At 40.9% G+C, this 27,335-nt stretch overlaps 2 protein-coding genes across 5 annotated transcripts in view; one reads left to right on the forward strand and one right to left on the reverse strand.

Annotated features, from left to right (window-relative positions):
• Positions 1 to 509: 509 nt before the first annotated feature.
• Positions 510 to 20,942, forward strand: HACD4 (3-hydroxyacyl-CoA dehydratase 4). 4 transcript variants are annotated; one of them, XM_075931488.1, is made up of 8 exons: positions 525 to 623; positions 4,514 to 4,613; positions 6,884 to 6,987; positions 11,835 to 11,962; positions 16,688 to 16,800; positions 17,232 to 17,338; positions 18,052 to 18,183; positions 18,751 to 20,942. In XM_075931488.1, the coding sequence occupies exons 3-8, from the start codon at positions 6,891 to 6,893 to the stop codon at positions 18,831 to 18,833; spliced, it is 660 nt and encodes a 219-aa protein (XP_075787603.1). In that variant the 5' UTR covers positions 525 to 623; positions 4,514 to 4,613; positions 6,884 to 6,890; the 3' UTR covers positions 18,834 to 20,942. The 4 variants fall into 4 exon arrangements, with proteins under 4 accessions (XP_014432472.1, XP_075787603.1, XP_075787601.1 ...); XM_075931486.1 differs by having other exon boundaries at positions 607 to 623; positions 4,171 to 4,613; XM_075931487.1 differs by lacking the exon at positions 525 to 623 and adding an exon at positions 645 to 1,087 and having other exon boundaries at positions 4,192 to 4,613.
• Positions 20,943 to 25,912: 4,970 nt separating this feature from the next.
• Positions 25,913 to 27,335, reverse strand: part of FOCAD (focadhesin) — a 227,524-nt gene continuing 226,101 nt past the window's right edge. The window contains exon 45 of the mRNA XM_075931485.1: positions 25,913 to 26,296. Coding sequence (XP_075787600.1) covers positions 26,223 to 26,296 — 74 coding nt within the window. The 3' untranslated portion in view covers positions 25,913 to 26,222. The remainder of the gene's footprint in view (positions 26,297 to 27,335) is intronic.

The following is a 27,335-nucleotide window of genomic DNA, read 5'->3' on the forward strand; positions in this document are numbered from 1 at the left end:
CAGGATTGCATCTGGTCAAACATCCAAACATTTTCACAAATCCAAACTATAGGCATAAAAACTGCAGTCTCTATTTTCAGCAGAGTAACAGAAACTGCAATATGTAGCATAGTTATTTGTTTAGAATCACTTAGAATCTCAGGAAAATTAAATACCAACAGTATATCTTATCTTTTGAATTGATGGATAGTTATTTAATTGGATTCTTTATTCTGGGGAAAACTATACTGTGATAATCTGCATGTAATTCATGCTTACTTTCTGCTGGCCTTTGAAAATGCCCTCCTGACTAACCACAAAAACTACTGGAACTCTTCCGAGGAGCTATTCATAATAAACGCAAAAAAACAAAACAAAACAAAACAAACCCCAAACAGGCCTGGGCTAGTGCCTGCAGAAGTTTGATAAAATGAACGAGGATCCCTTGAGTTAGTGGTTCCTTCCTTTCTACTAGGAAAGTATCTACTTCTCTGTACTGCTGCTTGCAGTGACGTTCTTTGGACTGGGGAGGAGGGGAAGGCGGGGTTATCTCCTAGTAAACAGCTGTTGCAGCTGTGAAGAGAGGGAGACAGACTCTGCAGCAGTGACCCATCTGCGCCACAACTAGTAACTCTTGATCAAAGGTAAAAAAACAAGCCATTCAAACTGTTCAACTGAAGAGAAGAGGGGAAGGCAAAGGGTGCTGGGATGTTGTGCAGGAGGGAAAACTCACTTTTGTGCTGATTCTCAATTGTTGTTACCCTCCTTCTGAGCTGTAAATCTTGTGGTGGGCGGGGGGAGGAAATGCTGAACTAGGAGCTCAGACCAATGTGACTTAAAGGAAACAAGGGCAGCAGAGGTGGTTTTCTCATAGGTTTTCATTAAAAAAAAATCCTCACTCTGGTTTCAATGAGCTGTTGCTTCATCACGTGTCTATTTCATTGGGTGACAAGCCTCCCCTTGGGGGCACTGAGGAACTGCATAGGAGATAGCTTTAAGAAGATCTTTAAGCTGTTATGAGAGGCTCCCTTTGAAGAGGAAGCGGCCATGGCCTCAGTCTCTGCCCTAGGGCAACCACAGCTACCTACGTTCAGAGTTCTCACTAGCTGTATCCTTTGAATGTACTACTGTATTTAGAATCGTAATAGAGAGGAGAGACAAGGCAGAACTGGGAGGAAATATCAACTCAGTATCTTAGATGCCTGTATACAGATGCAAGAAGCGTGGGTAATAAGCAGGAAGAACTAGAAGTGCTAATAAATAAACACAACTATGACATAGCTGGTATCACAGAGACACGGTGGGATAATACGCATGATTGGAATATTGGTATAGAAGGGTACAGCTCAGAAAGGCTAGGTGGGGAACAAAAGGGAGGAGGTGTTGCCTTATATCAGTGGTCCCCAACCATCTGAGGCTGCCAGGCACCAAGGGGCATGGCTGTTCGCCTGCTGGGCCCCAGAGGGCGGGGACACTTGCATGCCCGGGGCCAGTGTCCCCCCGCCAAACGCTGCGCGCCCGGGGCCAGTGCCCCCCCCCAAGCGCCGCGCACCCAGAGTGCGGGTGGCTAATTTGCAGCGCTCCCGGGGCCAGCACTCACCGTGCGCCATGCGCTCGGGTCCGGCTCCGGCACCATGCATGCACCACGTGCCCAGGGCCAGGACAGCCCCGAGCACTTGGCGGGTGCACACAAATGGCCCCGCGGGCGCCATGGTGCCTGTGGGCACCATGTTGGGGACCACTGCCTTATATATTAAAAATGTACACACTTGGACTGAGGTGGAGATGGATATAGGAACCAGATGTGTTGAGAGTCTCTGGGTTAGGTTTAAAAGGGGTAAAAAACAAGAGTGATGTGTTGATAGGGGTATATTATAAACCACCTACCCAGGTAGAAGAGGTGGATGAAGATTTTTTTAAACCAATACCAAATCATCCAAAGCACAGAATTTGTGGTGGTGATGAGGGACTTTCAACTATGCAGACATATGTTGGGGAACTAACACAGTAGAGCATAGATTATCCAATCATTTTTGGACTGCATAGGAGACAATTTTTTATTTCAGAAGGTTGAAAAAGCTACTGGGGGGGGGGTTGTTCTAGATTTGATTTTAATAAATAGGGAGGAACTGGTTGAGAATTTGAAAGTAGAAGGCAGCATGGGTGAAAGTGATCATGAAATCCTAGAGTTCATGATTCTAAGGAATGGTAAAAAGGAGAACAGCAAAATAGAGACAATGGATTTCAGAAAGGCAGATATTAGTAAACTCAGAAAGCTGGTAGGTAAGATTCCATGGGAAGCAAGACTAAGGAAAAACAACTGAAGAGAGTTGGCAGTTTTTCAAAGGGACATTATTAAGGATCCAAAAGCAAACTATTCCGCTGTGTAGGAAAGATAGAAAGTATGGCAAGAGACTACCTTGACTTAACCAGGAGATATTTCATGATCTAAAAATCAAAAAGGGGTCATATAAAAAGTGGAAACTAGGTTAAATTACAAAGGATGAATATTAGCAAACAATACAGGTATGCAGGGGCAAGATTAGAAAGGCAAAGACACAAAACAAGCTCAAACTATCTAGAGACATAAAGGGTAACAAGAAGACATTCTATAAATATATTAGAAGCAAGAGGAAGACCAAGGACAGGGTAGGCCCATTGCTCATTGAAGAGGGAGAAACAATAACAGGAAACTTGGAAATGGCAGAGGTGCTTAAAGACTTTTTTGTTTTGGACTTCACCAAGAAGTCTGATGAAGGAATGCCTAACATAGTGAATGCTGGTGGGAATGGGGTGGGTTTAAAAGATAAAATTAAAAAACAAGTTAAAAATTACTTAGAAAAAAGTTAATGTCTGCAAGTCACCAGAGCCTGATGAAATGCATCCTAGAATACCTTCTCTATCAGCTCCTTGAGCATCTGAGCTTTTAGCGATCATTATTGAAAAATCATGGAAATTACTGTTTCTCCCTCTTCAGGAGAGATTCCAGAAAACTGAAAAAAGGCAAATATAGTGCTCATCTATAAAAAGGGAAATAAGAACAACCCAGGAAACTACAGCGCAGTCAGTTTAACTTCTGTGCAGGAAAGATAATGGAGCAAGTAATTAAGGAAATCATCTGCAAACATCTGGAAGAAAATAAGGTGATAGGTAACAGCCAGCATGAATTTGTAAAGAACAAATCATGTCAAAGCAATCTGATATCTTATCAAAGAAAGCTAACAAGGCTTGTGGATAAGGAAGAAACGATGAATGTGCATACCTAGACTTTAGTAACGGTGTGTCTATACTGCAGAACTTAATTCAAAATAAGCTATGCAAATTGAGCATCTTATTTTGAAATAGCTTATTATTAATATATGCTTTATGCCTGTATATTTTAGCAGGAACTAGGACACCACTGGTTTGCAAGTTATTTGTGCTGAGGGAAAACAGATCCAATATCTAATGCAATCTCTCAATTTCCGAGACCTGGAAGAGTGCAAGAAAAAAAAGCAAATTTTTTCTTCTGAACAAGTTGGAATCCATCTTCTCACTGGGTCACGACATCATAGAAATCTCAATGTATTTATGCAAATTAACAATTATCAAGGTATAAAAATCGCAACTAAAACACTGCCCATAATAAACTCGGTAGGTTGGGTTTGTTGCAAATTGCCTAGTGAAGTCTCTATATTCAATTCTCAAAACAGGCAAGTTATTGAAATACAATAAAATTCTCATAGAACCTTCTATTTGATCTTCAAAGTACTTGACAAAATTAAGAGATTTTTTCTTAGAACACCCCTGCATATCATTTCTATTTTACAGACAGTGAAACACAGGCAGTGTGAGATTTTGTGACAGAGGCAGAAATAGAACAGCTATCTCCAGGCTTCCCTTCCTGTGCTTTATCTAGTAGGCCATGCTCTCTCTCTCAGGCTGATCCTATGGCACTATCTAATGTTGATGGATTCCTTCTGTGAGCAAAAAAAAAAGGCAAGAAATCTGATTAAAGCCACCCACTTTTTACATTGACCCTTTAAGTGGAAACAGATGATAGTGGAGTAATGTGTTACCTCTCAGAACATTTCTTTTGCTCCTCAGGAATAAAAAGGTGCTGCAACTCATGGATAAGAAATGTCTTGGTAAAGCAATTAGACTTTCAAATATATTTATCATTACATTTAAGTGATCTTTCTTCCTTGACAGATATCCCCTCTTTCCTCAAAGGCCCTGCATGGCAGAGACCTTCCAGAGGGTAAGAGGTCTAGATAAGACTCCTTTTGGAGCTACTCAAAGGGACTTCTTGTTTAGTCCCAGAAGTCCACATGGAATAATGAAAAGTACTTCCAACAACCAGCCTAAGAATGCTTCTTACACAACAATGTTCTCAGCCACTATTGACCTGGTGTATGAAAATCCCCGACTCCAATGTGCTCCCACATAAGACAACGTGGAATGCCATCCTTAGGTCAAGCCTTCACTTAAATAATTTTAAGCTTTTATTTTGGGGTGCTGCAATTAATGACTAACATTTCTCTATTGATTCCAGTTACAACATAGTGCCTTGTGCACTTATCCGGCTCATCAGGATGAGTTTTAAACCAAGATGACAAGTATACTGATCAAACATTGGAGAACACTAGTGCATAGTTAGTATTTATAAACATCCTCTTAGTTACCATTTGTTCTCACATAAGTGTTTTAAGACTTTACAGGATTTGTAGGCTCAGAAGAATACCCCAAAATTCTTGGAATCATTTCAAAATATATTGAGGACAAGGAGACGAATGTTACAAATTATACATATAAGAGAGAATATCAAAGAATATAAACAATGCAAAGCCCAGGTACTAGAATCAATATGGCTACGTCTACATTACAAGTTTTTGCGGCAAAAAATATGCTAATGAGGGACTCAGTTGCATGAGTCACGATCATCATTTGCATATTTTCTGCGGATCCATTTTTGTGCCGGGGCTTTTGCGCATAAATCCCTTTTCCCACAAGGTCCTTACCTCCTTTTTTGGAGCATACTGATCTTCTGGAAAAGGGGTTATTTGTGCAAAAAGAAAACATCCACACTGCTTGTTTTTGCACAAAAACCCCAGCACAAAAATGTATCGGCAGAAAATATGCAAATGAGATCACAACTGATGCAAACGAGTCCCTCATTAGCACATTTTTTGCTGAGAAAACTCGTAGTGTAGATGTAGCCTACGTGATTGTACTAAGCAGTGGAGAATTTTGCCAGAACTTCTCCAAATATCTAACAACATGTTCACACTTTTCCTATTGTTATAATATATGGATCCAATTACTGGTTATCAATGATAATTGACAGAGCAATGCCTCTTTTCTGCTTTTAATTTACTATTTTTCCATTTTAGGAATTTATATTTTTTCTTTGTTCAGTAAGATGCACAACAGAGATGGTTGTTGGTCACTGTTCAGTCCTGAGGTTTTTGGAGTGGTATCTATATATTTCTATTGGCTCTGTCATTATTAAACTGTATTGGACTTTTCCATCATGCATCTGTACAAACGTATCTTATATAGGCTGCATTGGGCTAATACTGGAGCACCTCAGGGTAATGGAAAATAGAAATAATACCTTCAATTTTTCTTCCTTCCTTCCTTGAGTGGTTATGTCAGAGAGGAAGAAAGACATTACCAATGGAAAAATGTGTCAGATGAACTTGAATTTAATTTTGAATTAGGTCATTCGGTGTCTGGGTCATCCTAAGACCTTGCAAAAGCAAATCCCACAATCTAGGTCTAGCTTCTGTGCGAGTTCAGCCTCCCATACTCACAAATCTGCCACTGTTGGCTACATGATTCTAATAAAATGTAACTGTTGTGAAAGGTCTTGGTGATGATCAGAGGGGAGAACTTCTAGGAAATCAGGGCCAATCCCAAGTATATAGGAAGATCAGTGGGCAGAAAGCCTGGAGAAAAGAACACTGGAGTGACATTCTCATAGGGTATGTCTACACTGCCACCCTAGTTCGAACTAGGGTGGCTAATGTAGGCAATCGAAGTTGCAAATGAGGCTAATTCGAACTACCTACTCCGTGCCGCGTGTAGCCACGGGCACGAAGTCCGCACGAACGGGGATTTAAAAATGGCGGCGCCCGGCAAGATGCAAATGAAGCCCGGGATATTTAAATCCCGGGCTTCATTTGCAACTTCGATTCCCTACATTAGCCACCCTAGTTCGAACTAGGGTGGCAGTGTAGACATACCCATAGTGACCTTTTGGGCTTATTCATTGTATACTAGTTGGAGCTTTTTCTGGCTATGAGGATTAATTCCGAGATATGAGTTATAAGTGTCAGGCCTGAAGGACGTGAATGATTACCACGGCCTTGAGCTGTAGTAGGTCTCCCCCATCATGAGCTAGTCCTGTAGTTAGTGCACTAACTATGGATGGGGGATACAGACTTTGTGTGTTCTTAGGAAAATATCAAGGCTATGTCTACATTAGCACTTTCATTTATAAAATTTGTGTTGGTCGGGGACTTTTTCACAGCACCACATCAGTGGGAGATTCTTGGCTGCTGTCATAACTACGGCCACTCATTGGTAGAGGTTTAATTACACTAATAGGAGAACTCTCCAGTCGATATAGAGCAGCTACCCAGGAAACAGTGTAGATATAGCCTTAGCCTCTCTGTATCTCAATTCCTCATATGTAAAATGGAAATAACAGAATTTTCCTATGTCACTAGAATGCTGTGAGGATAAATGCATGAAAAGTTGAGGTACTCAGAGACAGAAGTGATGGCAGCCATAAAAGCACTTCAGATTGATTTGTGTTAAATTCATGAACCGTGAGGATGGAGCACAATACAACAAATAGCAGCATCATACAAAGTAATGCATTGTGGGTTTATTTATTTAACTATTTTTACCTTTACAGCTGTACCATGAACACTTATCTCTTCACCTATTATTTAATCCAATTCTGTGGACATTCCTGGATATTTACAAATATGATTATCAGGTTCTTGTCTTTTGGGAAAGGTAAGGCCATTCATTTTATATGGCTTCATTATTTTACTTTAAAATCCCTAATTGGGCATAAACTTCCAACAAACTTAGGACTCTGTGTTAAGTTATAATTTCAGTAAGATTGATGGAATATTACATCATTCAATGTAGATGAGCATTGGATAGGCTGAACAAAACAATATCAATATAGCTACACTATATTTATAGTTTTGCTGCAATGTTGTGGGGTTTTTTTTTTTTTTAAGAACCTTTAATATCAAGCAGTATTTGATCCATCTTACCTTAATATTTTGGAAGATAAGACTTCTATTTGCCTCTATGTTGGGATGAAATTGAGGGACATAGAAAATGACTGGACTTCAGAGTTCAAAAGGAAATGAAAGAGTGGTAATATAAAGGATAATGTCTTCCACAAACTATAAAAATCCAGATAGCAGATATTTTGTGAAACGCCTTATGTCAGGGACACAGATATTGTTACAAAACCCTTACTTAACCTTGGTGGGTCCTGGCCTTTGTGGTGGATTGCTTGCTTCAAAGGCTCACAGCAGCTCTCAATTTAGACACCATTCCTAGAGCATCAGCTTGCTTTTTGTTGAGTTCCTCTCATCATTGGCCAGCATGAATAACAGAGAGAAACAAAACTCCACAGTCTCAGTGGACCCTCCAAATGATACAGGGCTGGATGAACCCCTTTCTTTCCCCCAACCTGTCCTGTCGCTGAGTGGAAATGGGAAGTGAGTGGTGGTGGGAACTTTCTACTCCTAGTTCCAGCCCAGGACCCTGTGAATGCAGCTGTCTGTAAATGTCTCCAACATCAGCTGCATGACAGCTACAAACCCCCGGGCTACTTCCCCAGCACCTTCCTTATCTCAAATTCTTTTTCCTGGTACTCACTTGTGCTTGCTCCTCATAGATCCTTCACAGCTTCTTCTGGCTCCTCACGCACTGAACTAACTGCAGAGGAGCTCTTTTCAACCAGTCTCAGCTGGCTCTGAATTGGCCTCAAGTGTTCCAACTAACCTGGTTCACTTGTCTCTGGAAGCCCTCTTAACTGACTGATTCCAGGTGCTTAATTGCCCTGATTGATTCTGGCAAGTTCCTGCTGGATCCGGACTAGCCCCTGTTAGTTCACCGTGGGAACAGAGACTTACACAATCTAAAGCTAATATACTTCCCTTCAATCACTTTCTTGTACCCCTCTGACCTGACCCTGTCACAGTATATAGCTCAAATCCAAAAGCTTTCTCTATTGCTGAGGAATGTTTTTTAAACCAGATATCCAGGTCCTGCACAGATTTTGGGTACGTCTAGACTACATGCCTCTGTCGCCAGAGGCATGTAGATTAGGCTACCAGACATAGTAAAATGAAGCGGCGATTTAAATAATCGCCGCTTCATTTAAATTTACATGGCTGCCGCGCTGAGCCGACAAACAGCTGATCAGCTGTTGGTCGGCTCAGAGCGATAGTCTGGACGCGCGGGTGTCGACATCAAAGGTATTTGTCGACTACCCAGGTAAACCTCATCCCAGGAGGTTTACCTGGGTGGTCGACAAATACCTTTGATGTCGACACCCGCGCGTCCAGACTATCGCGCTGAGCTGACAAACAGCTGATCAGCTGTTTGTCAGCTCAGCGTGGCAGCCATGTAAATTTAAATGAAGTGGCGATTATTTAAACCGCCGCTTCATTTTACTATGTCTGGTAGCCTAATCTACATGCCTCTGGCGACAGTGTTTGTTGCATACACTTCACTAAAAAAGGTACGTGAGAGGTAGACTCTCTCATACTAGCCTCAATATCCCCACTATGTCCACCACTCCCCAGACATCCTTTTTCTGCTTGTCTCATGCAGCTTCAAAATGTTGCTGGCATGAGGCCATCTGACCAGGATGGTGACAGAGACTGTGAAATGTTAAGGGAGAGTAGAGAGGCTACAAAAATAAAAAACTCAATAATGTGGGATTTCAATTATCCCCATATTGACTGGGTACATGCCACTTCAGGACAGGATACAAACATAAAAGTTTCTTGACACCTTAAATGACTGCTTCTTGGAGCAGCAGGTTCTGGAATCCACAATGGGAGAGTCAATTCTTCATTTAGTTCCAAGTGGGGCACAGGATCTGATCTAGAGGTGAATATAGCTGGACTGCTTGGAAAGAGTGACCATAATATAATTAAATTTAACATCCTTACGGCAGGAAAAAACACCACAGCCTCCTAGCACTGTGGCATTTAATTTCGGAAAGGGGAACTACACACAAATGAGGAGGTTAGTTAAACAGAAATTAAACAATGCAAAAAGTGAAATCCCTGCAAGCTGCATGGAAACTTTTCAAAGACACCATAATAGAGGCCCAACTTAAATGTATCCTCCAAATTAAAAGAAAAACCAAAACAGTAAGAGAACCAAAAAAAGGAAGGAAAAAAAGGCATTGTTTAAAAAGTGGAAGTTAAATCCTAGCAAGGAAAATAGAAAAGAGCATAAACTATGGCAAATGAAGGCCAAAAAGGAATTTGAAGTACAATCTCAAAAAGTAATAGAATTTTGTAAAGTACATCAGAAGCAGGAATCCTGCTAAACAACCAGTGGGGCCACTGGACGGTTGAGATGCTAAAGGAGCACTCAGTGGGTATGTCTACATAGCAGGGCTAAAGTTGAATCAAGCTGTCAATTGCGCAGCTGAAGCTGAAATAGCTTAATTCGGCTTTTGGCGCTGTCTACACAGTAGGAAGTTGAAGGGAGAACACTCTTCCTTCAGCTTCCCTTATTCCTCATGAAATGAGGGTTACCATGAGTCTGAGTAAGAAGTCCTCCAGCTCAACATTGTTTTGAAATAAAGGCTTGTAGAGTAGATGTGCACTATGTTATTTTGGAATAACTTCAGTTATTCCAGAATAATGTTTCTGTGTAGACATACCCAAAGACAATAAGAATATGCAGAGAAATGAAATGAATTCTTTGCATCAGTCTTCACAGCAGAGGATGTGAGGGAGATTCCCAAACCTGACCTATACTTTTCAAGTGACAAATCTCAGAAACTGTCCCAGACTGAGGTGTCTTTAGTAACTGGTTTTGACAATCCAAATAGTAATGTCAGGACCAAATGGAATTCACCCAAGAGAGCTGAAAGAACTCAAATGTGAAATTGCAGAACTACTAACTGTGTTTTGTAACCTATCATTTAAATCATCTTCCATATCAAATGACAGGAAGAGAACTAATGTGACACTTCTCATTTTTAAAAAGGGGGTCTAGTGGTGATCCTGACAATTACAGCCAGTAAATATAACTTCTGTACCAGGCAAATTGGTTGACACTACAGTAAAGAACATAATTGTCAGGCACATAGATGAACATAATTTATTGGGGAAGAGTGAGCATGGTTTCTGTAAAAGGAAATCATGCTTCACCAATCTATTAGAATTCTTTGAGGGGGCCAACACGCATATGGACATGGGAATTCAGTGGATATAGTATATTTACATTCCAGAAACACTTTGACAAAAGTCTCTTATCGAAGGCTTTTAAGCAGAGTTGTTATAGGATAAGAGGGAAGCTCATCTCATGGATCAATAACTGGTTAAGAGCTAGGAAACAAAGGGTAAAAATAAATGGTCAGTTTTCACAATGAAAGGAGGTTACTAGAGGTGTCCTCCAGGGCTTCATACTGGGACTGATTCTATTCAACATATTAATAAATTATCTGGAGGAAAGAGGTAAACAGTGAAGTGGAAAAATTTGCAGGTGGTACAAACTGCTCAAGATAGTTAAGACAAAAGCAGACTGCAAACAGCTTCAAAAGGATCTCACAAAAGTTGGTGACTGGACTACAAAATGGCAGGTGAAGTTTAAGGTTGAAAAATGCAAAGTAATGCATATTGGAAAATAGAATCACAGCCATAAGTTTAATGTGATGGGGACTAAACTGTATGTTACCATTCAAGAGAGAGATCTTGGAATCATTATGGATTGCTCTCTGAAAACATACACTCAGTGTAATGACAGTAAAAAAAGGAAGCAAACAGAATTTTAGGAATCATCAAGAAAGTAATATAGAATTAGACAAATAATATCTTATTGCCTCTATGCAAATCCATGGTACACCTACACCTTAAATACTGTGTCCAAATATGGTTGCCTCATCTCAAAAAAAGTATCTTGGCATTGGAAAAATTTCAGAAAAAGGCAACAAAATGAACAAGGGCATGGAACAGCTGCCATATGAGGAGATTAATAAGACTGGGACTTTTCTTCTTGGAAAAAAAGATGATTAAGGGGCATATGACAGAAGTCTATAAAAGCATTATCTGCATGGAAAAAGTGAACAAAGAAGAGTTATTACTGTAACTCTTCCCCATAACACAAGAACTAGGGGTCATCAAATGAAATTAATAGATAGCAAGTTTAAAACAAACAAAAGAAAATATGTCTTCACACAACACACAGTCAACCTGTAGAACTCCTTTCCAGAGGATATTATGAAGTCCAAGACCATAACAGGCTTAAAAAATGAGCCAGATAAATTCATGGAGATTAGTTCCATCAGTGACTATTAGCCAGGAGGGGCAGGAATAGTGTCCCTAGCATCTGTCAGAAGCTGGGAATGGGCGGGAGGGGATGTATCACTTATTATCTGCTCTGTTCATTCCCTCTGAAATGTGGCTCTTGGCATTTGCCACTGTCGGCAGACAGGACACTGGGCTAGATGGACCTTTCGTCTGACCTAGTCTGGCTGATCGTATGTGAACTTTACTTTTTGACATGTCAGTGGTCATGTCCAAGGCTTGGTAAAGAAAGAGTTAAGAGATTTAAGTAATGGCACTATGTTTTCTTCTCCCCTGTGGTTGTAGATTCTTTGGCCGATACCTTCTATTCTATAGGGCTCATAATGCGCCTTTGTCAGTCGTTGTCCATATTAGAGCTCCTGCACATTCTAGTTGGCATTGAAGAAAACAGTTTTCTCCCAAGGTTTTTACAGGTAAGTCAATTTATACTGTACAGAAAATCCTTGGCTCTTTGTCATTTGAAATACACACTTTAACCTGACCTGTAGTGAGTGACTAGGAGATACTTACAGGGCAGAGTGCCCCAGCATGATCCCCAATGTAACTTTTAGCAATTCTAACTCACTTCCTTTCCCTCACCCTATAGTTAAGGGTGTGTTCATCAGTATCAAATCCCCGAATATATAGTGGAAAAAGAGACAAATATAAAGCAACCTCATACAAGGATGACCAGTAGAGGTGAATCAGGGGAAGACTCCCTTCACAGGCAATTGTGTGTGCTTTCTAGAGCAGTGTAGGAAACTGGCTAATGCCAAGGGGTTGACGTCTCCTCACGTCTTTCCTGGAAGATGTGTATACCTCCAATTGACTTCAATGAGAGAACATTGTATTCACGGTATTAAATAGCTTGCGTACCAGGCCTTCTCTAAGGCTTTGGGGACACTAGTAGGAGGTACTGTCTCAGGAGAAAAAGGATCTGGGCCATGAGGAGATAGGGCACAAGCTTCACATTTAGGGACTTCCAGTGGCTCTACTTTCTATCTGCTGGGCTCAGCCTGCCCCCTCCTAACCAGTGCTTTAAGTCAGGAAGGAACAATGGGGATTCAGCACATGCCCAACCACAGGTGTGGAGGAAAGGCAATTGGAATGCAAAGTGGTGGTTGAGAAATCTTCAGGCACTGTTGAAATGCTGGAAAAGGAGGCAGGTTTGCAGGTGTTCCCTGAGGGGGAAGATCTCTTATAGAAAGGAGTGGGCATGGGGAGAGGAACAATGTAGGGACAAACAATGTTCTGATCTTCCAAAACAATAATGTAAATCTGATCAAATGCTGGGCTGGGAAGTAAAAAAAGAGCAGAGGTTCCATGCTTATACTGAAAGTTCAGTGGATTAAAGTTCATAAAGAATTAGTCCAATCACATGTCTAGACCCGATATCAACTGACAAAAAGCTCCCATGATTGTGACATTTTATAGGGTTTTGTGTGCATACCTTTTGTTGTGGGAGCAGACACACAACACAAGAGACAGAAGCTATGGGCTTTGGCAGAGAATGAGAGAATTCTGTTACATTCTCCCCAGCACTCTCTTGTCGTCTACTTTGGAATTTATGTAAACATAGAGTTCTTGGTTTTCCTGTTTAGGAACTAAAGGGCAAGAATGCCACATAGGTGAATATTGAAAAAACTGACGCTCCTGTCAGTGGTGCAAAGTAGGGATGTTAGATAGCATGTAACTGAATAGTTGTGTAGCCACATCAAATTTTAGCAGTTAGACGATTATTTGACAGTCTCCGGAGGCACAGCTGGCAGCCATTGCATTCCCAGCCCCTCTTCTGGGGAGCCCCCTGCCATCCCATGCTGCTGCTTCTCTCTCAGAAGCAGTAGCACGTGGTGGGAGGCAAGAGCTGGTCCATGAGGAGATGCGGTTTAAAAACTGGCTTCCCGTGCAGACTGGCTCCTGCCTGTTGCCCTGTGCTGCTACCTCTGATACAGGTCTGAGCTCCCCATAGACAGAGGCTGCTTTGGCATGGAGCAACCCCTGTCTATGGGGAGCTCATACCCCCTGCGGATAGGACCTGCTGCCACGGAGCAACCTCTCTCTGTGGAAGGCCCAGGCTTGCTGTGGACAGATGTTGCTCCGTGGAATGCTGGAGCTGCCTCTGCCTGCAGAGAGCTCAGACCAACAGCTAACAGAGGCTGCTGCCACAGGGCAGCCTCTGTCCATGGCAAGCTTGGGCCTGCCATGCACAGAGGTTGCTCCACTGCAACCTCTCCTCCCCTCCACCATTGCTGCCTCTTTCAGCTAGCTGCTAAGCCTAAGACTTTTACTGCACAGAGGTCAGTCTTGACTGAGCTCACACATTCTCTGGTACTGACAGTAAATTCCATTCATAATAAAAGTCTATGGAAGTTCAGAGCACAAGAGCCCATTTGAAGACATGATTCTATGACAATACTATTGCTCTAGATAAACCATGTTGGGTGGTAGTCATGGAAGAAATAACTGAACTGGGAGAGGTGCTAGAGCCCCTGTAGACAGAGCCAGATGCTGCCTTTCACAGCACTCCTTTCCTTCTCAGGGAGAAGACTAATTATAGAAGAACTACAGGCAGTCCCCGGGTTACGTCAGTCCGACTTAAGTCGGACCCCTACTTACGAATGGGGGGGGCGCATCTAGTGCGGGGTACTTCCCCCACTGTCGCCGCCTCTGGCGGCACGGGGGGCACTTCCCCCCAGCAGACCAGGGAGATGCGGAGCTAGCGCTCCCCCCAGCAGACCAGGGAGACGCGGAGCGGCTTTTCTCGCCGCAGAGGACACGGGTGGCAGGACCGCCGAGACGCGCCGCGGTCCCGCCGCCCGTGTCCTCCGCGGCAAGAAAAGTGTGCCCCCCCCCCAGCAGACCAGGCTTTTCTCGCCGACGCCTGGGGTAGAGCAGCTGGGGGGCTGCCGGGCTGGTCCCACAGTGCAGAGGTGCAGGAGGAATAATGGTAGTTCGAATTAGGAGCTTTAATTCGAACTACCTAGTCCGTGCCGTGTCTAGCCACGGGCAGGTAGTTCGAACTACGGAGCATTTAAAAATGGCGGCGCCCGGGAATATGCAAATGAAGCCCGGGATATTTAAATCCTGGGCTTCATTTGTAAGTTCAAATGCCTACATTAGCCACCCTAGTTCGAACTAGGGTGGCAGTGTAGACATACCCTCATGCATTTAGATAATCCTCCAGAGGCTTCCTATAATTGTTCCCAGTTGTCCAGAAGGACAGACAAATTACTCCACAATTCTCTCTAAAAGAATCAGGGTGGCTCACAGTGTTTTACAGATAGAACAGTCAGGCTGTGTCTAGACTGGCCACTTTTTCTGGAAAAGCAGCTGCTTTTCTGGAAAAACTTGTCAGCCGTCTACACTGGCCGCTTGAATTTCCACAAAAGCACTGACGATCTCATGTAAGATTGTCAGTGTTTTTGCGGAAATACTATGCTGCTCCCGTTCGGGCAAAAGTCTTTTTCCGAAAAACTTTTGCGCAAAAGGGTCAGTGTAGACAGCAGAAATTTGTTTTCCGCAAAAAAGCCCCGATTGCAAAAATGGCGATCGGGGCTTTTTTGCGGAAAAGCGCGTCTAGTTTGGCCACGGACGCTTTTCCGCAAAAAGTGCTTTTGCGGAAAAGCATCCTGCCAATCTAGACACTTTTCCAAAAATGCTTTTAACTGAAAACTTTTCCGTTAAAAGCATTTCCAGAAAATCATGCCAGTCTAGACGTAGCCTCAAGGTGAATTTTAAGGAGAGATTTGAGGATGACATTGGGGATCTAGAATATTTACAGGAAGGGATTGTCGTGTCTATTTTGTCTGGAATCAGTCTGATTTAATGCTGTCTTGCTCACTCATAAGATGGTCAAATTGTATTGTGGAAACGAGCTCATGTACACAACTGAGTGGATGCTGTGATAGGATGGGAGAGAAAGAAAAGTCCACTTTGATGTTAATGTACTTAATAAGGATGAATGAAAAATGAAACCATGCTATTTGTGTTTTGTGATATGACTGCACATACTTCCTTTCTCCTTATTGAGGACATGAAAAGACATGGGTTTTAGTGGATTTTTTTTTTAAAGTATCAGAGCAAATACTTTACCATTGTCAATTAGGAATTGTAAAAGCAGGCAGAAAGAAAGAACAGGAAGCCACATACAAACTCATTTACACAAAAAGAAACACAATGTTTTCTTTTCTTTTAAATAAACACAAACACACACACACTCTCTCTTCCTTCCCAATTTACTGTGGTACTAACACTGCCAATTGTTCTTTGTTGACAGATCCCTAAGACTGAGAGGAACCATGCTGACTTGAGCAGCATTATTGCTGGTGGCTTTTTAGTTTAGTAATTTCTGATGCTGCTTTGTAGTTCCTTTAATATTTGCTCACTGGCTGAGACTGGAGTATGAGTCACATCTCTATAAGAAATTACTTCCAGTGCTCACATCTGAAGGGGGAGATGTAGTCAGAGAGCAAAAATTAAAATTTGTGGAATCATTAAAATTTTTCAAGATGAGGAACTGGATCCATCGAGGAGGTCTGTGTTCAGTTTCTAGTGACTAATACCGGGAACAGGAAACCCGCCCTTGCACCACTATGATGAATAATAAGCTGATGTGTGGACATTTTCCTTTATGACACAGATGTGGACGAGCTTTGTTGTTCATTAAAATTACAGTCTGTGTCCAAAAAGTTTCATAAAGGAAATGGTAAATGATTAAAAAAAAAGTGCTATAAAGATATAGATAACTTCATTATATTATAGTTCTGCAGTGTTCACTTCATGACTTCATAGTGACTTTAAATCTATAAGAATAAACAGAACAGATTATGTGAGCCAGTTGGTGCGAAATCTGTATAACTATTTTGGTTTACATTAGCTACAAATTTTTCCCTTTATTTTAAATATTGTTAATGCAAATATAATCCAGAGTGGATTAAATGTCAGATTTTTGGGAGAGTCACACAGGCCTTCAGGATTTTTGGTATTGCTAAAGGCATAAATGCATCCAAGGAAGGAAAGAAGGCCAGAAGCAAGGAGGGATGGATGGAAGGGGATGCTGGATTTAATGTTATGACATTCTTGTTGCTGAAGTGAGGCAGAAATCAGAGATACACAAACCATACATATGATTAGGTCATTTTTACTGTAATTTTTTTCAGATAAGTGAGAGAATCATCATTTTATTTGTTGTCATCACCAGTCAAGAAGAAGTTCAAGGGAAATATATTGTGTGTGTTTTATTTTTCCTTTGGAATTTACTGGATGTGGTCAGGTAAGAAATCAAAGTAACCTCATAAAAATAAAGTAAGCAACTCTAACCTTTACATTGTTCTGTTTTTGAATGCAATTATGTAACCAAACCCCCCATACATATATAATTTATGCTGTAATAATAGCAAGATTGCACTTAAGTATTTGTGGAAAAAATTGAAAATACTATGTATTTTATTAATTTTACAATGCATATATTTGTAACAAAAATAATTATATAATATGAGCACTATACAGTACTGTGTATTGTGTTGTAATTGAAATCAATATTGAAAATGTAGAAAAACATCCACAAATATTCAATACATTTCAATTGGCATTCTATTGTTTTAACAGTTTGATTGTGAGTACTTTTTGAGTAAGATGTTTATTCATTCCTATTTTATTTGAGTTTGAAAAATAAACACAAGTTCCCCTCATTTTTATTTCCAGATACACTTACTGCATGTTATCAGTGACAGGAACATACTATGACGCTCTGACATGGCTAAACTACACACTATGGATTCCATTATATCCCCTGTCAGTTCTGGCTAAAGGTAAAAGGCCAGGAATAGGCATGAAGCAAATTACTTATTTACTGAATGTCACTCAGTTGGGTTTAACCATTTTGATGATCAGTGTTTTTGAAAAATAAGACATGTTTAATCCCTTTATTCTTATCTACATGCTTTTTCAGCCATCTTTCCCTGTTTCTTTTCGCTTGCTTTTTGTTTCTTGATTTCCAAAGGCCTTTCTTTCTCCTGGAAAATTAACAACTTGTTAACATAAGGAAAGCCACAGGACATCAACCAAAGATGCTGACAGTTCTACAATTCTTAGTGTACCTTAGCTACAGGCACCCAGCAGGGGAGGGCGACAGACAAAGCTGGCAATGCATTACTGCAGCTTTCTCCTTCTTGAAATTGATGCATCAAACCATTGCAGCATATAGTAGCTTACTGTACCTACACTAGTGTGTGCAGTTATACCTGTAGCTGGAATGTCCAGGGGAAATGAGAACCAAGTAAATATTTGCTAATCCTAGTTATCCACGATTATCAGTCCCAAGAAAATGAATTAAAAGTAAAGCTCTGTATGCCTCCCAAGGACACTCTTTTATACAGATTACATTTCACAAGGCAGTAGATTGCACAAGACCCACATTCATGCCTTAAAAGTAGTTTTCTTGGAGATGGTTTTCCCTTTCTTGGAGATGATCTTTCACTTAGTCTTTTCCTATATCTCAAACTTTAAAAATATTATTTTGCAGCATTTGCCATCTATGAATCACTGCCTTATTTTGAATCCTTCGGCACATACTCCACCAGGCTGCCATTTCCATTTGCCTTATCGATCTACTTCCCGTACATACTAAAAACGTACCTGGCAATGCTGTTTGTAGGTAAGATTTTCACCTCTTATGAACAGGGTCTTAATGTCTATACTGGAATTCACAAGGCTGGGGAGGTAAAAATTGAATCAATGAAAACTCCTTGTCCTTGTCCCACACAGTTCCTGCATTGATTCCTGCATGCTAAAAGGGAGTTCATTTTGCTCAGAAGTTGGCTGGTTGGAATTCCAGCATCCCGTTTGGAAGTGAATTACCGTACCTGTTTCCAGAGAGAGGGATGGGGAGAAGAACTATTAAGAAAAATAGTTTTTATGTAGCAGATGTGTTTTATGTAGAAGATGTGTTTTAAGGATTCCAGAGGAATGTCGGATATCCTGCATGGTTTAGATTTACTTACTGAGGTCACATATAAAAAATATAGTATGGTTAAGTACAAGAATATAGAACCAGAAATGCCTTACTCCCTTTGGGTTTAATAGGCTCCTCCACAGGAGCATTTGGGTCAACTGGACTCTCCTCACTGAGGTTTGCCATTGCAGGTCCAACTGTTCTTTCTGGGTGAATGCTCATGCTTTTGGAGTCTGCTTCCCTGCACTTACATTTTATGTTTCAATTTAGGTATGTGCTTCATCATCAGGTACCTCTGCTCAGAAAGGAAAGCTCACCTAGAAGCCAGCTACATCAAAGAGAAAAGGAGTTAAGTTGATGTCTTGTAATGAGGAAAATGTTCTAGAACATGCTATATTATGTGGAAATAATTTAGACCAAGATTTGCAGAAGCAATTGGTGATCTGATGCACCCAGCTTAGAGGATCTTACTTTACAGAGGGCAGGTGCTCTACGCTTTCTGAAAATGAGGTCCTTTGAGGCATCTCACATTGGGAACTCAAACATAAAAGACCACAAACCTCTAGATTCAGGGGATAGCCGAGTTTGTCTGTACAGGATAAACTTAAAAAACAACAAATAGTCTGGTAGCACTTTATAGACTAACAAAACATGTAGGGACCTGCAGTGGGCACAGCTCACTTAAAACTCCAGTCATCTGAAGAAGTGGGATGTGCCCACGAAAGCTCATGATACCATCTACATGTTTTGGAGCTTCACGGGGTAGCCAAGTTAGTCTGTTACAGAAAAAAACAACAAACGGTCTGGTAGCACTGAAGTGCTACCAGACCGTTCGTTGTTTTTATCTACATGTTTTGTTAGTGCTACCAGATCATTTGTTGTTTTTTAAGTTTATCACAAACCTCTAGTCACTTTTTAAAGTCAGGTTACAAAATGTCAATCACATCGGTATGATGGGTTCCTATAACAGCAATAGCTTGATTCTACATTTTATATTATAGCAAAATGTCAGTGATATTTTCTTTGTATCATTGTTTCACCTGTTAGTCTACGTAAATCAAATGTATGAATATCAAATTTGCTGGAACAAGAATAGATTATGAAGGCGAATCTGGTATTTCTGTATTTTGCCACAGTCTCACAAATACCAAGAGGTAAAACTATTTACAGCAAACCCATCCTCTTCCACTAGACTTCTCCCCATTTATAACAAATGTAAGTGACAAATTCAGGTATACAGTGTCTATCCACTGCAGGTCCCAGATGACATTTAATGTAAAGCAATAGACGTTACGATTCTAATATATTTCTAGTAGATACTAGCAAAGGATGTTTTTCTTAACTGTGACATTCCGATTTTCTTAGAACAGAGGGTACAGCTACACTGGGGGATGGAGGGGGGGGAGGGAGGGTTGTTCGGAAGAGCTATGCAAATAGTGCTCACATTTGCATACCTTCTTCCATTTTTTTTTCCCGGAAGAGGCTTTTCTACCATTTGGCCCCATCTACATGGGGTCAAATGTTCGGGAAAAAAATCCTCTTTAGAAAGCCCCTGTAAACCTCATTTTACGAGGAATAAGGGGGCTTTTGAAAGACTGTTTTTTTCCTCCATTTGGCCCCGTATAGATGGGGCCAAATGCCAGAAAAGCCTCTTCTGGAAAAACAAACCCGGAAGAAGGTATGCAAATTTGAGCGCCACACCCAGAAGGAAGAAACAAGATAGTCAAACTCGCTCTTATTCAACTCACCAAAGTGTGGTATACCCAGGCCAGGAAATATTCTGCGTTTAAAAATAAGATAATGGATTATATAAAATATGGGCCAGTCCTAATGGTGTCTCACATGAGAGTTGTCCCATTGACTTCAATGAGGTTATTTGTGCAACAAAAATAATTAGGATTTAGTCCTATTCCTAGGGGACAAATTATTTTTCTGACTGCACAAGCAACTTCTAAATAACTATGGACTCTCTAGTTCCCTTACTGGTTATATTCTACCTTGAGCATGAATAAAAGACAGAAAAAATAAAGTGGATTAAAAAGTGAAATAAATATGAAAATTCGGATAAAATTTTCTTACTTATTTTAACTCGGGGAGAAAAGTGAAACATAAGGTATGCATTTGTCTTAAGAAAACATTCAAACAACAAGTATGTGAAGAGCATTTCAGATTGATAATTTAGTGGCCTTAGGACAACTGCATTGTCAAATATTTCAGCAAGACAAAAGATATGACTCAAGTTCTAGTTTACCCACTCATTTTCAGCAATATTAATCTGAGTCATATTTTGACTTTATTTTGGTAATTTAATCCAATTTATCTGTAGTAAATTGATTAGATTTAAGATGCCCTGGATGGAAAATTGTTGACGGATACATTAGCTTATACTTACAGTTGGGCATTTGTTTGAAACATGGCTCTGAAACTCACAAACAAACTAACCCAACCAAGATCCTGACCCCTCACGCTAGCCTTTGCTTTTTTTTAAAAAGGGCATAAAGGGGTTCTAAAATTCCCTTATTTGCCCAAGGCAATGCTAGCTCTGAAGAAAACATCCAGAAAGATATCTATTGAGGGCTCTTCTTACATGTCCTAGTGGAGGGGTATGTCACGCCAAGCTACTACAGAGATTCTGTACTATATCTAGCACTACAAAGATTCTTGGTAGTTCTGTGGCCCAGAGCTACCCCATAACTTAGATAGGACTGTTCAAATTTTACCAGGCTAACAAAGCAAGAGGGTATTTTATGAAAACCAAAAAGGAGCACAGTCTATTAATTTTATATTTTTAGCCTGGTATCTAATTTCTGTGATTTCACTAATATGACATGTGCAAGGACAGCCTACTATGCAGGCTAGCCTACAAGCTAAGGGTATGATTCATCTAGGCAAGTACACCTATTTGCCCTAGCTCGATGACAACTAGCAGGAGTAAGCACAACTCACAGTGTAATGTACTGGCAGTAGCAGCAGAGGCACAGATGAGCTGTGCCAAGACCACATCCACAGCCAAGCAAATCAACTACATTTCCACTGCCACTACCTGTGCTACCAGGGCTACATTGCTATTTATGGCTGAACTAGCCTGAGTACATGAGCAGGGGATTCACACTCCTATCCCATAGTGAAGACATAGCCTTAGAGAGATATATTTGTAAGTTACACTAGAGTGGGTGGCATGAAACACTTTGCTTTTGCATCTAGCTATAACTGTGGTGTACGTGGTAACACACAGCACATTTGGTCAGTATATCGCTCAGCACTGGTCAAAAGAGGTAAATACTGTAGCATTGCCTGTATTTAGGAAATAGAGCGAATATTGTAATATTGTTTAGTTACAAAAGCAAATGTGATAGCATGATCATTGTTAAAAACTATCTGCTGAAGGATGGTTTATGGGAGTAAAATTACAGCAGATCCCTAAAATTTGTTGAAAAATGCTGATATTTTCCATTCTGTTCTCATGGTACAGTCTGGTCAAAATTTTCAAGCTTAAGATTCTGAATTAAGATGCCTGAAGTCTATGTTTAGGTATCCTAACAAGTGGTTTACTTTTTCTGATGAACTTTTACCCACCCACCAAATGAAGAGATGGAGTTATAGGTATTGACTGCCTTTGAGAATCACAGGCTTAAGTCTGAACATAAGCCATCTTTAGGCATTCAACAATTATTTTTTTGCTGTAATGTATTGATATAAAAATCATGGATCTATAGACCTACTTGGGTTGTTGGTGTCAGTCATTAAGGTTATCATTTAATTCAGTGTTTTTACACTGAATCACAAATATATGTAAATTCTCATTACTAACACTGTATTTCAATTTGATACATTCATATATACTCAATTACATTTATTTTTATTCTGTGTAATTATTTACTTATTTTAATTTTAAATGTTAGCAAACCTATTTTCAAAAATCATTGGAAATATGGAAGTTAGTATCAATCCAGTTTATCCGGATGTGGGCACCTGGAACATGTAAATGGTTTTCAGTTTTACAATATGTATTTCAGTCACTACTGATTCTGCTTCAACACAATGCAAGCTGTCGTTGGCCAAGTGTTCAAAACTCAGATACTATGTTTGCAAAAAGTGTGTTCAGTTAATGTCTTAAACTGCTCAAAAAATTAACAGGCTGATCTGATGAACCATACACTCATGATCTGGATTAGTGGTTCTCAACCTGTGGCCCAATCAGCACACAGCTTCAGCTCCTGTGACACGTTCAGGGCTATAAAGGTAGGATATATATTGTGTGGATGCGGCCCACAACACAAAAAGAGCCGTAGGTGTGGCCCAAGTAGATTGAGAATGACTGATTCGGATGGTTCTCAGGACTCACTACTGGTATGTTAATGATAATACAAAGGCTACATCTACACTGTAACTTAAGGGTGTGATTCTTAGCTCATGTACATGTACTTGTGCCAGCTCTCATCAATGAGAATGAGAATGGCAGCATGGCTTAGATAGCAGCCTTCAACTTTCTGAAGGGAGGTTCCAAAGAGGATGGAGAGAGGCTGTTCTCAGTAGTGACAGATGGCAGAACAAGGAGCAATGGTCTCAAGTTACAGTGGGAGAGGTCTAGGTTGGATATTAGGAAAAACTATTTCACTAGGAGGGTGATGGAGCACTGGAATGGGTTACCTAGGAAGATGGTGGAATCTCCATCCCTAGAGGTTTTTAAGTCTCCGTTTGACAAAGCCCTGGCTGGGTCGATTTAGTTGGGATTGGTCCTGCCTTGGGCAGCGAGCTGGACTTGATGACCTCCTGAGGTCTCTTCCAGCTCTATGAATCTATGATACTGAGTAGAAACTCACCGGAAACCTCCGCATAGTGGATCCATGCCACCATTTCCTGTGCTACCACAGCTACATTACTATTTATTGTGAACTAGGTCAATGAGACCTAATAGGAGTATGCAGGACTATGTAGCACTTTAAAGACTAACAAGATGGTTTATTAGATGATGAGCTTTCGTGGGCCAGACCCACTTCCTCAGATCAAATAGTGGAAGAAAATAGTCACAACCATATATACCAAAGGATACAATTAAAAAAAATGAACACATATGAAAAGGACAAATCACATTTCAGAACAGAAAGAGGATGCGGAGGCGGGGGGGAAGGAAGGTAAATGTCTGTGAGTTAATGATATTAGAGGTGGGGAAGGTAGATGTCTGTGAACTAATGGTATTAGAGGTGATAATTGGGGAAGCTATCTTTGTAATGGGTAAGGTAGTTGGGGTCTTTGTTCAATCCCCCCCCGGAGAGTGTCGAATTTTAGCATGAATGACAGTTCAGAGGATTCCCTTTCAAGTGCAGATGTAAAAGGTCTTTGTAGCAGAATGCAGGTAGTTAAGTCGTTGAGACAGTGTCCTTTCTGGTTGAAATGGCAAGAAACTGTTTTTTCTTTGTGATCTTGTCTGATATCTGTTTTGTGGGCATTAATCCTTTGGCGAAGTGTCTGAGACGTTTGTCCAATGTACACAGCAGACGGACACTTTCGGCACATGATAGCATAAATTATATTTCTGGATGCACAGGAATATGTGTTCTTGATCTTATAACTCACTTGGTTAGGTCCAATAATGGTATCAGCAGAATGAATATGTGGACAAAGCTGGCAACGGGGTTTGTTGCAAGGGAAGGTACCAGGTTTGGTATTAGTGTGGTATGTCCTGTGATTGTTGGTAAGAATCATCTTGAGGTTAGGTGGTTGTCTATAGGAGACTATGGGTCTGTCTCCTAGAGCCTTTCGGAGTTTGGTATCCTGTTCCAGTATAGGCTGTAGTTTATTGATAATGTGTTGGACAGGTTTAAGTTGGGGGTTGTAGATGATGACAAGTGGTGTTCTATTGTTGGTTTTCTTGGGTCTGTATTGAAGTAGATGGTTTCTAGGTATTCATACCATACCAGATAATCACTCTTTAAGAGAGGCAAACAGCAGACACAGAAGATTTATTTGGCTGGAATTGGTCACTTCCAACTGTTAAAAATACTAAACTGGCAACAGTAGTAAGAGAATAAATATGATACTGTGGCATGCTATGAAGATGAATACTTAACCGAGAAAACTACTATATACAGGATAGCTTCATTACATACTGCTCAGACCGAGAATACTGCAGTAAACACACTAAGAATCTGTATGGGATTAGTTATTCAATTACTGGTGAAACTTACCCCCACTGAACAGAGGGCCTGTTCAAGATCCTAAGCACCAATTAAGTTTCTCTTTAAGCTCTATCTCGTGTAGACCTTTGCTTTGGGATATATTTCTACCTATTTTTATTAGAAACAGAAGGAATTAAACTGTACAACCCACAAATGGGTTAAAGGTATGCAGAGGGGCCAGGCCAAAATAAGGAGGTTCAAAAAGAGGACTTACAAATGGAAAGGTACAGACCGAGGAGAGTAACATTAAAAAAAAAAAGAAGAGGGAAAGAAAGAGGAGAGACATTCTATGTCCTCTCAGAGACTGTAAGATGCTAGAGGAGAGAACAGATCTGCCAGCATTCCTTTAATATGGTAAAGGTGGAGAAGACCTGTGGGCTCCCACCCCCGCTCAGAGGTGAAGACTTCTATGTAGGCAAGGGAAGGATGTTACTGGCGTGGGAGATGAAAGGAGATGGGATACAGTGGAAAAGCATCCAAGCTTCTGGAAATGTATCAAAATCACTATTTTCTGAGGTCCTAAACTGTAATATTCATGTTTAAATTAACCTGGAATTCATCAAATGTACCTAGCGATGCACAGATCCCACACTTACCAGGATAAGTGTCCCTGGTAAAATTGTTACAAGGTTGGCAACTATGCTATCGTAAGAATAATGCTGGTCCTGATATAACAACATTGCATGATGAATGCTATAATATGGAGGGATCATAATGCTAACAAAAATTTGTCATTGAAATGAAAAATCATTAAAAAACCTGAAGAAAGAAATGTTGTGCCTTCAAATAAATACACCATGTCAAACCAAAACATTGCAAGATTTGTTTAATTTTTCCACATATTCATAGAAATCTTCCACCTACTACAGAAACAAGGCTTTCTGCTGGCTACAGCTTACATTGCATATTTTAAGTACTTCTGAAATTCAAGTTTTTAATTCAGGGTACGTCTACACTTGCTCCCTAGTTCGAGCTAGGGATGCAAATGTAGGCGACCAAAATTGCTAATGAAGCGGGGATTTAAATATCTCATGCTTCATTAACATGATCTCGCCAGCGTGTTACTCTGCTCAACAGCTGATTCGAACCAGGAAGTGTGTGCCGGGATGCGTTAGTTTGAACCAAACCCCTTGGTTCGAACTAACGTACTCGGGGTTTGGTTCAAACTAACACGTCCCAGCGCACACTTCCTGGTTTGAATCAGCTATTGAGCGGGGTAACGCACTGGCGAGATTATGCTAATGAAGCACGGGATATTTAAATGCCCGCTTCATTAGCAATTTTGGTCACCTACATTTGCATCCCTAGCTCGAACTAGGGAGCAAGTGTAGACATACCCTCACATAGTATGGCAAGACATCTCAGAATAGGAGCTGTCCTATTGACCAGACAAACCAAATGACTTTTCTACTCTTGAATCACTGGGAAGAAAATCCATAATATTTGATGACATCAATTTTTTTTAAAATGACACTTTTTGATGACTGAAGATTTCTGCCACACACTTTTCTATCAGTATTAAGGGGAGCACCTCTCAAATCTGATGCTGCTGTAATCTTGTGGTTACCAACCATAAGCCTTAGTCCATACCGCCTTCTTCTTGAACTCTGGGAGAAACCTCAACACCAGAAGTGTAGCTATGAAAATAAGAAAAATGTACATGATTATGTAGAAACTATATAGTAAAAGACAAGAATCACTCATCTCGGTTATTTCTGTATTATATTCATTGGCTGTTATCAGGTTTCTACAGAAGCTTATACAAGGGGATAGTATTTGAGCCAGGTTTTTGCAGGTACAAACATAATACAAAATAGTAGTAGTTATGATAAACTTTTCTCCTATCTCCTCCTCATTCCTTGATCTTTCTCGTTACTACCCCTTTTTTTCCTGTGATGAACTCACTTCCTCACCAGTGTTCTCTCTAAGCTGCAGGGCAGCACAGCTTCACAGGTGATTAAACAGTCCTGCCCTGTCAGAGGCTCAGAGCTCCATGCAGAGCTGACTGACACTGTCCCCTACCCTCCAGCTGGACCAAGAATCTCTTACTGCTGGTTCATCATCATTCACCATCTACACTTATGTTCAGTCCTTCGCCTTCTGGAGTCTCCAGTTTTGTTCCAACCTCACTAAGGCTTTGTCTACACTGCCAATTGAACTTTAACAGGTCATTAACAGATGCTTAAAAAAACCTCTTGGCTCCCAAAAAGACAAAACATTGGCAGCGGAAAGTGACAGTGTGAACATTTCATTGCCAGCAGGAGCGCTCTCCTGTCACAATGCGAACCTGCTTATAGCGGTGCAAATAGTTTTTGGCAATGGTGAGGACAAACAATGTTCACACTGCCAAGTTTTTAGTGACAGGGTTGTGGGGGTACTGTAGACCAGGGGTAGGCAATAATTTTTAATCGGGAGCCAGTTCAGAAATTTTTCAAGTAGCCCCGGGCCATGTTGGAAGGCGCAGGGCCTCAAGCAGAAGGGACAAGGCCAGGATACTTCCTTGCTTCCCCACCCACAGACCATCATCGGTCCAGGGGGGCGGGGGAGCACGTGAAGTCTTTGCTGCCGCCACCTCCCCCCAGAGGTTCCCCCTTGGTGCCCATGCCCCTGGCAGTGGGAGGAGACTTTGTGCACTCTCGCTTCTGCCCCCAGGCCAATCAGAGCTTAGGGGCAGTG

Source organism: Pelodiscus sinensis, chromosome 6, assembly GCF_049634645.1.
Source record: "Pelodiscus sinensis isolate JC-2024 chromosome 6, ASM4963464v1, whole genome shotgun sequence".
Lineage (NCBI taxonomy): Eukaryota > Metazoa > Chordata > Testudines > Trionychidae > Pelodiscus > Pelodiscus sinensis.

Excerpts from the sequence above, each read along its gene's own strand:
- HACD4 (XM_014576986.3), top strand. The coding sequence starts at position 6,891 with ATGAACACTTATCTCTTCACCTATTATTTAATCCAATTCTGTGGACAT. Across the intron at positions 16,801-17,231 it reads AATTTACTGGATGTGGTCAG|ATACACTTACTGCATGTTAT; the intron begins GTAAGAAATCAA and ends TTTTATTTCCAG. Across the intron at positions 18,184-18,750 it reads CCTGGCAATGCTGTTTGTAG|GTATGTGCTTCATCATCAGG; the intron begins GTAAGATTTTCA and ends GTTTCAATTTAG.